This window comes from Furipterus horrens, unplaced genomic scaffold (assembly GCF_987537825.1).
Source record: "Furipterus horrens unplaced genomic scaffold, mFurHor1.1.pri manual_scaffold_3, whole genome shotgun sequence".
NCBI classification, from domain to species: domain Eukaryota; kingdom Metazoa; phylum Chordata; class Mammalia; order Chiroptera; family Furipteridae; genus Furipterus; species Furipterus horrens.
This window is the reverse complement of record NW_028327173.1, coordinates 101,772,512-101,783,758: the sequence shown is the minus strand read 5'-3', so window position 1 is coordinate 101,783,758 and position 11,247 is coordinate 101,772,512. Positions and strand designations below refer to the sequence as shown.

Below are 11,247 nucleotides of genomic sequence, written 5' to 3'. Positions count from 1 at the left end.
GAGATTGGCTACTAACAATTGCTCCAACCTCTGGGTAGTGAGTACCGAGGAGCCTGAATGGGAAAAAGACTGCCCCAAAGAGGATGCAGAAAATGTCACAAATTTGACTCAAGAGGCCTTCAAAGGTGCAGGGACTAACAGTGGTGGGGGTCCACTGTCTTAGCCAGGACTTGGTGCTAATTTCCAAATTCTACCTAGAACCTAGCATTCAAATATCACCTCAAGTAACTTTTATTCTTTAGACTAAGTGGAGAGGTCAAGGAGCTGACAGCTTTAGTGGACACAGCAAAGAAAACCGAGATCGGTGCTCTGCACACAGAAAAGGGAGAAAGCCTGGGGTTTGAAGATGACTTCGCAGGCAGAGAGGGAATTCCACCAACATGGGCAAGAAGCGCAAAGTCTGCGTGCTTTGTAAGAACCTTCAAGTCGTAGGTGTGGCTTGGGTCAGCATGACCTTCCTCTCCTGTAAAGTGGGGACAGTAAAAATTCTCCGCTCCTTACTATTTCCCGCAGCAAGACAACTTACAGATGGAGAAAAAAAAAAGAAAGCTTTTAAATTCAGTTAAAGTCCTTGTTAGTCAACAAGAATTGTATGGTATCTGTAGGGCACATTGGTAGGTGCAGGACCACGCTCCATCCGGAAGAACGCCATCTACTTCCGCAAAGTGCAGGACAACGTCTAGGGCCCGAGATTCTAAACCTGTTAGTCCTGGGCCTTCAGAGGTCTAGGACAGAATTCAGCGCCCGCCGCCCCCCTCCCCCTTGTGCGTTTCTTTTGGGAATCTAGAGAAGCCACTCCCAAACGGAGGTCTCCAGACGAGCGACTGCCCTGCCCTGAGGTCTCGTCCACCGTCTCATTCTTACAGCTGGGAAAAACAACAGGGTCAGGTCTAACATCGCTTCCCCTGAACTAAGGGAAGAGAGAAAAACCTCTGGCATTCACTCAACCTGTTACTCCCGCCACACTGACCAAGACGCCAAAGCCGGTCGCTGGACATTTACGTACCCGGTCGCGGAGCATTGTGGGGCTGGTAGTCCAGGCTGGGGCACATGGCTTTAGCTACGGAAGCCTTAGAACTACATGTCCCAGTAAGCTCTGCGCGGGCGCCGGCCGCGTGCCTGACGATCAGACTTCCGGAAGAACCCGGGGCGGGACCGTGGCTGAGGCTGGAACCAAGCGTCAGGATGCAGCGCCCTGGGCCCTTCAGCACCCTCTACGGGCGGGTCCTGGCCCCACTGCCCGGGCGGGCCGGGGGCACGGCCTCTGGAGGAGGCGGAAACAGTTGGGGAGTCCCCGGCTCCCACGTGCAGCTCTTAGGGTACGCGCAGACCGGGATTCGCGGCGGCGCGGGTCGAACAAACACGAACAGCGGGGAAGCCAGCAGCGCCTTGCCGGCTCCCTCAACGATGTCGAAGGCCGAGGAGGCCAAGAAGCTTGCGGGCCGCGCGGCGGTGGAGAATCACGTGAAGGTGAGCGGCTCCGGGCTGGGGAAATGGGCTCGTGTTGGGTTCTGCCAGGGCGCCCTAGTTCCTGGAGGCGCGTGTGCTGCGTGAGAGAGGGGAAGGTGCTCATTTTCCCCGAGTGAGTTCCCCGCTTCTAAAGGGCCGTTGTGATAATGGGATCTACTGGGGGCGAGCACCGTAAGTGGAGCTTTATGAAGACTCCTTGTGTGGCCGGACAACAGCTTTTGCAAAGTGGAGCCAGCTGGTGTCTGATGTTGAGTGGGACTGGAAGGGACTTGCCGTCTGGGTTTTTATCAACAAATGAGAACTGGTGAGTTCTGGGTTGCCGAGAGGTATTCTTACTTTCCTTGGAAGCCGATGGAATGCTGGCTTGAAAATTGCCTTGAAATATCACTCCAAGCAGGTTTTAGGTTGGCGCGCGCCCGCTCCTGCGCATACTCGTCAGAAGGAAGGGGAGACAGGTTCAAAGGGGAAGACCTGAGCTCTAAACGTCACTTCGACAGGGCCTGGTGAACACTTGAAGTTTGGAAGGTGATACTGTGCCGACATGTTCAACTGTTGGTGATGAGGTCGAGGCCCCACTTGTTTGTTAAGCAGCGCGTGTGATGCTGTTAAGTGGAGTTTTTTTTTTTTGTTTTTTTTTTTTTACGTGACTGGATTTGCTGTTGCCAATCAAGTTATCTTAATTGTAGTGTTTTGAGAGCCAAGTGGAGTATCTTTGCCCTTAGGTGGAGTTTCTTTTGCTTTATTGGCTTTTTTTTCTTTTCGGCTTAGGAAATGATATAATTCGCTAATGATAGTTCATTATATTTACAATGCATTAGTTTACAAAGTTATTTTGCGTAGATAGAGGATGTTCAATCCTCAAACAGCCTGCTTAAGTGGGAGAGGCCAGAGTGGTGATCTGTAGCTCAGCATGTCTGTAGAAGAAATGGACGAGGATCCTCCAGAACGGAAACCAAGTGACTCGTGTTCCAGTGCCCTTCTGTTACAGAACGAAAGGGGGTTCTTTCACGTGGCGCCTTCGTATAAAACCCAACTACTAGTGTTGAGGGAAACAGGTTTTTATTTACAGTAGTCCAACCTGGGGAGGACAGTGAGCACTTCAGCTCAGAGCCCTGTTCTCTCACGGGACCCAGCACTTCCCTTGCTCCCCAAAAGGCTAGAAGCCAAAAACATGCCCAGAAGTTCCCCATCTTTTATCTGTTAGCTGTCTCCTTCAGAATCTGGGGTACGATGTCATCAGCCTCTGTATAGCAGTCCAGAAAAACATGTGCCATGTTGCACTGGATTACGCATGGTTCTCCCTTTGCTCTTTCAAAGCCGCATGGTGTTCTCTCACTAAAATGTCTGCCGCCTATTTTTAAATCCCTGCTGTGTCCTGTGATGCAGTGAGCATGGTAACCAGTTCTGACCATTCACCGAACCTTGTGGGGCTCTGTGTGCTCTTTCTCTACCATTCCATGGTCAAAACCCCTCCCATCTTCTTGGGGTCTTGGAAGAACCAAAGCCATTTGCATAACTGAGACACTAAGCTACTAGCCATAGTCATGCAAAGGCATCTTATAAGCTATTCCCTTTTCCCCATCCTCCAACCCTCAGGCTCTGGGGATTTTTGGAGACCTCCACTCTCACACTTCCATCAGTTCCACAGCTGCCCTGTCCTGGTGTCACTTGTTCTAAGTCTGGTTTGCAATAGGATTTTCTATGGAAATTGACAGTTAATGTGTAATCTGGCTCTACTTTTGGGATTCAGTGCCTCCGCTTCAAAATTGGGAAAATAAGCAGAGATTTCAAAATGCTGGGATAAAGTGAATAGCTTATCTACAGGTAAATGGAATCTATACAATTGGAAAAGCCCATATTTTAGTTGTTTAGTTAACCTATTTACATTAATATTTGGTGGCTCATGTCTCCCTGACCTTTGTTTTATAATTATGTATTTGTTTAAATATAAATCTGCAAGCCCCTATTCAGACTAGAGCCCCAGAACACTGTATTCCAGACACATTATTCCATGAAGTTACCAGGTGACTCTGGGGAGATCGCCATTGACCTTTTGGGGACATCTCGCCCAATCTCAATGGCACCCACTTTCCCTACCAACATGCTTTTCTGAGATGCCAACACTACTTGCATTTTGTATTTTCTTCTCTTTAACATTGATTTATTCATTTCATTTGTTTGCCAGGTATTTTTTTGAGTGCCTAGCAGTGTGGTCACCAGAAATATGGCTAGAGGGGGAAGGAGGAGAGTCTGGTTCTGGATACTTTTTGTTAGAAATAGTAAAAACCGAAACCAAGGAAGCTGAGATGCAAGATATATTAAGAGGAACCTGCCGGGCTGTCTCAAAGGAAAACAGCAGCTGGCGTACAGGCTGGCAAGGTTTTAAAAGGAGGGATAGAGAATGACTGGAACAGGGTATCCGAGCGCCTAGTGATTGGCTGGACCTGGGGGTAATGGTGGGAACAATGGGTTGAGTCTGGGGGTAATGGCGCGAACAGTGGTGGGAACAACGAGGCACTTGGTGTTCTGTTGAGTATGTTGCTCGGGAGAAGGTACTTGGTGATTTATTGGGCATGTTGCTGGGGAGAAGAATAGAATAAGGGAGTAAAAAATTTTCTACCCCCTGCTGGTGTTTTGCAAGATTTGAGGAACTTTTCACTGGACTGCTCAATAGTCACTGTTTGTGGTTTTTACTTCCTGCTAATCAACTTATTGGGTGGGGGTTTTTGAGGCTCTTACTGAACCTAAGATTCCTGCCTTTTGGTTGTTTTTAAGAGCTGGGTGATAAGGAAGGCAGGGACCGGAAAGGGGTCGTCGGTCTTTCTCCGTAGCTGCTTCCTGCTGAGTGGGGGCGTTGTTATTGAGAGGGGGTCCCTGAGGGTTTTAAGGGGGGCCGTATTCCCCTTTGGCTATTGTGGAGTTGGTTTGTAGGTCTAGATAAATTTCACCAACCTTCTGGTTGGTGAGGGCTTGGATGCGGTTTTGTAGGAAATTAGAAAAAAGGCGGAGGATACAGGGCCCAAAGGCTAGGGCAGCAAGTAGGAGGGTTAGAGGGCCTAAAACGGGTAAGAGCCAGGAGATCCAGTTGGTTCATAGCCAGTGGTCCCAGGATTCCATCTGCTGTTCCCGGATTTTCTGGGTCCGTTCTCTTAGCTTCACCACCGCGTCGCGGACCAGTCCAGACTGGTTGAATTAGAAGCAACATTCCTCACCTAGAAAGACACAAACGCCCCCTTTTTCCGTGGTTAGGAGGTCTAAGCCCCTGCGATTCTGGAGGGTAACTGCTGTTAGTGAGTCGATTTGGTCCTGTATGTGTACTAATGATGCGGCAATGTCATCTAGGGACTTCTGTAAATCTTCTGAGAGGGCGTGAAAATAGGCGAGGGCGGTTGCTAAGCCTCCTACTTCCGTGCTATTCCTGTTGATATACCTAAAGCTATAAGAAGGGGAATAAGCTGAATTGCTTTTTTGACCTTGAGGGGCAGCGGTAGAGTGCTGGGAATAGGTAGCGGGGTGTCCGAGGGAACGATGTCTAAATTTGGGGTGAGGTAGACTAGGGTGCAGGTCCCTGTCCAATTGGTAGGTAGGCACATATAAGTGTTGCTCCCACATAAGTAAAATACCCCTGCCTGAGTAATACAGGAGGATATATGAATGGAGAAGAGGTATAAGGGGATAGGGAGGGCGTGTTTTGCCCTGTTCCGGCTCGGCGCTCCAGACGCTAAGCGTTGAGGATAGGGCTGCGCCTATTAGGGGTGAAATGTGGGTAGTGCCTATGCGGGAACATTGGTATTTGGATATAAAGGCAGTAGATAACCAGGGGTAGATTTTAGAGGTAAGGAAGGAGCAGTTTATTCCGACAGCTGCTAGGGAAGGGGGTCCCGTAAACCTTACCGGTTGAAGAAAGAGTCCATTGGCGGTAGGTGAAACTTCATAGTTAACGCGCTGGGAAAGATGGTTGTTGGGTAATTGAATGGGAATAGTTGTATTGTATTGGTTAGTAGCTAAGTGGCCTACTAGTACAGAGCCACTTGCCGAGAAGCAGACGGCGGCTTGAGAGAGAAGAGGGGAGTTGAGGGTAATTGGACCCCGTGCTGGAGGGGTGGTGAGGGGAGTAGTCCTGATGCCCAAGACTCCTATAATGGTCGTGCTGGATGGGACTAGTGGCCCAGAGAACTCTGGGAGGGTGGAGAAGGTGGCCCCGGTATCTACCAGGAAAGAGACTCGCTTCCCTGCCACTTGGAGGTCTACCCTAGGCTCGTCGTTGGAAATGGGTACCAGGGCTAGCGGCCCAGGGCCGCCTCAGTCTTCAGTTGCCAGGCCAAGGAAGTCTGCCACGGGTATAGAGGTTTGGGGATTTCCTGGCGCTGTCCCTCTCTGGGGACTGGGGCAGTCAACTCCCCAGTGTCCCTCTAGGTGGCAGTGCGGGCACGGGCCCGGCAGAGGCCGAGGATTAGGACATTGCTTTGCCCAGTGGCCTTCCTGCTTACATTTGAAACATGATCCTGGTGGTTTTGAGGAGGGCCCCTTTGGTTCCTTTATTTTCGAGCCTGGGTGTTGAGCCCCCTGTATGGCTTTAGCTAACATGAGATAATTCTCCTGGTCCCGTTTTTTCTGGTCCTCCTTCTCCTGTTCCTCCCTATTGTGAAAGACCTTGAAGGCCAGGTTAAGAAGTTCCTTTGAGGGGTTTCGGGGCCACTTTCAAGTTTTTTTAGTTTTTTCCGGATGTCTGGGGCAGATTGGAAAATGAAGTGTGAATGTAAGAGTATAGTTCCTGCTGGGGTAGTAGGGTCTATGCGGGAATATTTTTGTAAGGCCTGGGACAGACGTTCTAGGAACTCCCCTGGATTTTCTTGGGGATGTTGAATTACCTCCTTGATTTTATCATAATTGACTGCCTTATTAGCTAATTTGTTAAGGGCTTGTTGTAGGTAATCTATAATGAGATCTCGGGCCGACCGATTCTGATGTCCTGCCTGGTAGTTCTAATTGGGATCTATGGTAGACACCGCAGTCACCCCTAGGGAGTTGGCATTATTGCGGGCGTGAACCTCATCTGCAATTTGTTGGGCAGTGGTCCAGACTCTGTCTTTATCGGAAGGTGAGAGGGAAGAAGTGAGAATGATATGAAGATCGTGCTAGGTGAGGTCATAGGATTGGGTAAGGTAGCGGAACTCCTTTATTATCGTGTCAGAGTCAGAGGAAAAGGACCCGAGCCGGCGCTCAATTTGGGTTAAATCCGAGAGCGAGAAAGGGATGGCTACTCGGACTATGCCCTCCGATGCAGCAACTTCCCGAAGAGGGTAGAGGCCGGATTGGGTGGAATGGGGGCCGTCCCTGTGTCGTGGTCTGAGCTGGGGGGGCGAGAGAGGAGGGTCTTGGGAGGAAGTGGGTGGCTCTGATGGGGCTTCGGACGAACTCTCGGAGGCAGAAGGTATAGGGGAGGTAAGGACTGAGGCGCCGGTTGGGGAGGAGCAGAATGATCAGGTCGAAGAGGTCAGTAGAAAGGGGGACGGGGGTTAGAGTGGCTGAGGGTGTAGGAGTAGAGGGTTTGGTAGATTTGGCTAAAAGGATTTGGTAGGTTGAACAAGAGGTGCAGAGAGAAGGGCGAGAGCTGAGATAGAAGAAAGCCTGGACATAGGGAATTTCTGAAGCTTTCCGTGTCCGGTGGCAAAAATTATCTAAGTCCTGAGTATATTAAAGTCCAGTGTGCCATTCTCTGGCCAGTGTGAGTTATTGTCTAGTTTGTATTGTGGCCAGACCACATTACAGTAGAAAATGAGTTTTTTGGGCTTTAGGTCTGACAATCCTAGCTTATGGAGATTTTTGAGAAGGCACCCTAACGGGGTAGCCTCGGAAGGCTGGGACTTGAGAGGAACCCATTGTAGAGAAGTCTCAGTGAGGAGTCAGGCGTCCCCGAGATCCAACACTGAGACCGCGTAGGCGTAGGCGAAGGCGAAGGCAAAGGGAGTGATAGGGACGTCGTCATCGGCCCTATCGATCCCGGAATGAGGGACGGACTTGGCCAGGCACCTGGACTTTCGTAGAGTAGGCAAATCAAGTCGTCCAAGAATGGTCTCTCAGTCTCTAGCCGGCAAGAAGGGAAGGAGGGGTGGGAGAGGAATGTAGGGGCTGAAAGCGAGGGAGTAAACCTACCAGAGGACGGGAAGACGGAGGAAATTCCTAGTCCAGGTGCGGCAGGGGATAGATTCCGGACAGGGTTGGGTCGCCAGCCAATCTACCCTTACTCCCACCAAGCAGAATCAGGGAGTAAGCCTGAAACGAGCTGCCGCTGTTTGCTGCTTCTCAGGTCGTAAGCTTGGTAGGGGAGAAGGGGATCGTCCAGGCAACCGGCACCCCGTCCGGGGTTTCGGCACCAAATGTTAGAAATAGTAAAAACCGAAACCAAGGAAGCTGAGATGCAAGATATATTAAGGGGAACCTGCCAGGCTGTCTCAAAGGAGAGAAGAGCAGCTGGCGTACAGGCTGACAAGGTTTTAAAGGGAGGGATAGGGAATGACTGGAACAGGGTATCAGGGCGCCTAGTGATTGGTTTGGCCTGGGGGTAATGGCAGGAACAATGGGTTGAGTCTGGGGGTAACGGCGCGAACAATGGTGGGAACCACGAGGCACTTGGTGTTCTGCTGGGTATGTTGCTCGGGAGAAGGTACTTGGTGATTTATTGGGCATGTTGCTGGGGAGAAGAATAGAATAAGGGAGTAAAAAATTTTCTACCTCCTACTGGTGCTTTGCAAGATTTGAGGAACTTTTCACTGGACTGCTCAATAGTCATTGTTTGTGGTTTTTACTTCCTGCTAATCAACTTATTGGGTGGGGTTTTTTGAGGCTCTTACTGAACCTAAGACTTTTCAAGTGGAATAACTAATTCAAACCCACACATTTATTGAGCATATTCACATACTTAGTTGCTTTCCACAAGGCGTAGTGTTTGCTCCATCTCAGGCTATGCTTTTGTCTAGCACTTTGTGACTTGGATTCAATGACTTGTTTGTGTAAGAAGATTATCAGGATCAGATATATGCTAAGACCTGTTGGTTCCATCTCTGGAATATTCTTAGAGCTGACTCTTGCCTTTGACTTACCAGCTTGCTCAGTTTAGGCTCTCTCCAGGGCCAGATGATAGCAGTTGCCCTTACCTTGTCCCCTTTGTCAACCTCCAAGTGGTGCATTATCATCTTCTGAAGCTCTCATCTGCTCTTGTCACAGTGGCCTTCATGTGGCTTCATCTTGACCTTCATGTGACACATCTGGAACATCTGTTGTAAGCTAGGAACTCAGCTGGGTGGGGAGGATCCACAGACAAGAGACTCTGGTCCTTGTCCTCAATCCCAATCTTGTTTCCTTCTATACTCCCTTCTCCCCATGTACCCAACCATTGCAAGTCAGACCACTGGCATGTAGTGTGTGTTTTAACATCATCACCCTCAATCTAGAATGCTTTCTTTTGCTTTCCCTCTATGTTAAAATCATATGTCCTTCAGGATTTTGCTCAAGGCCAGTTCTTCCTTTCAGTTTTTCTTTAGCCTCATAAGAGGAGGGCAAATTATCTTTGATTTTGTAGCACTTTTTACCTCTGAGGCGCCTTATGCAGATGTCTTATGTTCTAGTCATTTCTGTGTTTACATCTCCCAGGCCCATAAAGGGTAATCTCTTATTGAGAGTTAACCTTATCTTCATTCAGCGTGGGTCCCACTGGGGCCTGTTTAGTAAATGTTCAATGAATTGAATGAAGTGTGGACATAAATATGGAGGTTGTGGGGTTGATTATTGGTGGCTTGAGTCTCTGGGTGTAGTCTAGTTCCCTAGCCCATGGGTGTTCCAGTGTGGTAACCACCTCCGTATCTGGGTAGATGCAGAAGTTGGAGAGTTCTGAACCAAACTCAGATCTGCCTGTTTCTGGGACTATAGCCACCCAGTATCAGCTACCATCCAGGTCCCTGCTCTTTTGAAGGTCCATAGCCTCCTTTGTTCTCTTTGGAGCCCTATATAGTAATCTTGGTTGCAGGTCCTTACTTTTCATCACATTGAATATTTTATGCCCGCCCTGTGGCCTGAAAAGTGACTGTTGAGAAATCAGCTGACAGTCCTGTGGTAGATCCCTTGTAGGTAACTGTCTGCTTTTCTTTTGCTGCTTTTAAGATTCTCTCTTCGTCTTTAACTTGGCGTTTTAATTATGATATGTTTTGGTGTGGCTTCTTTGGGTTTGTCTTGTTAGAAACTCAGAACTTCCCGGCCTTCTGTGTCTTATTTGTTTCACTAGGTTAGGAAAGTTTTCCTTCATTATTTTTTCAAATAGATTTTCAATTCCTTGCTCTTTCTTATAGCACCCTCATGATGCAAATGCTGGTATGCTTGAGGTTGTCTCAAAGGCTCCTTTCTTCCTCCTCCTACTCCTTCTCCTCCCCTTTTATTCCTTCCCCCCTTTTTTCTCCCCCTACCCCATTTTGATTGGGTGTTTCTGCTTCCTTATATTCTAAATCACAGATTTGATTATCTGCTTCATCTACTGTTGATTCCTCTAACTTTTTTGTCATTTCAGTTAGTGAATCCTATATTTTTGCTGGTTCTTTTATGGTTTCCACATATTTTTTTATGCTATTGAAGTTATCACTGAGTTTCTTGATCATCCTTATGCCATTGTTTTGAACTCTGGTAGTTTACTTGCCTCAATTTCATTTAGGTTTTTTTTTTTTTTTTTTTTTAATGGAGATTTCTTCTGTTTTTTCACTTTCGACGTGTTTCTTTGTCTCCTTATTTTGGCTGCTTCACTGTGTTTGTATGTATTAGGTAGAGCTGCTACATGTTCCAGACTTAGTAGTGTCCTTATGTAGTAGGTATCCTAAGGGCCCAGTGGCTCAACCTTCCAAATTACCTGTACTGGGTGCTTCAGGTGCACCTCTCTGTGGGCTTTGTGCACTGTTCTGTTGTAGCTGAGCCTTGATAGCTGTTGGTGTCACTGGGTGGGATTTACCCCAGGCCAGTTGACTGTGAGGGCATGCTGCAACTACAGTAGGTAGCTGCTACTTGTGTTGTGCTTGGCAGTGCCTGGAATAGGTCATGCTGTGAAGAGAGGCTGGCTGGCTGCCACTGTTGCTGGGCCTGAAGCTACTTAGCAACAGGTTTTCTACAGAGGCCAGATGCTGCTTTTTGAGAGACTTTAGGAAAGTCTGAAGCATCAGCCAAGATAGGCCATTTGTAGGGGAAAGCCACTGGAAACAGCTTGGGTGGGCCCACAAGTTGGGTGGGGTGGGGTCTCTGGGAATCACCAGAGTGGGGCAAATAGTATTAGGCAGGTTGATGGGGAGACTCAGATGTGGTGGCCACATGCCAGGTCAGTGGGGAAAGGCTCAGCAAGGAAACAGTCGCCTCTGCCAACACTTCTGTCTGGGAGGATGCTCCCCTCCAGGCCTTGCCCTGATGCCAAGACACTTCAGTTCTTCTTATGTCCCTGGCACCTTTCTAGCTGCTGCCCCATTGCTGGAACTCAGAGTGAGTTGGACTAATTCTGTGCTCAGGCCCTTTAAGAAGAATGCCTGGGACTTTAGAAACTCTCCATTTCACTCAGCCACAATCCCTACTGATTTTTACAGACAGATGTTATGGGACTTCTCTTCCCAGTACTGGAACCCTGGGCTGGGGGGTCTGGTGTGGGGCTGGGATTCCTCACTCATTACGGGGTCCTTTACAGCTACGACATCTCTCCTGGTTTTTAACTGTCACATGTGGGAACAGTCTGTTTCCTGTCTCCTCTCCTCC

The 11,247-nt window shown here is 48.8% G+C and overlaps 1 protein-coding gene across 3 annotated transcripts in view; it reads left to right on the top strand.

The window, feature by feature from the left end:
* Positions 1-1,129: 1,129 nt before the first annotated feature.
* RPIA (ribose 5-phosphate isomerase A) overlaps positions 1,130-11,247 on the top strand; it is a 63,910-nt gene continuing 53,792 nt past the window's right edge. For 2 of the 3 annotated variants that reach the window (XM_090269922.1, XM_090269923.1), the window contains exon 1: positions 1,130-1,470. In XM_090269922.1, the coding sequence (XP_090126048.1) occupies positions 1,186-1,470 (285 nt within the window). In that variant the 5' untranslated portion in view covers positions 1,130-1,185. The remainder of the gene's footprint in view (positions 1,471-11,247) is intronic. The other variant, XM_090269921.1, reaches the window with a different exon arrangement.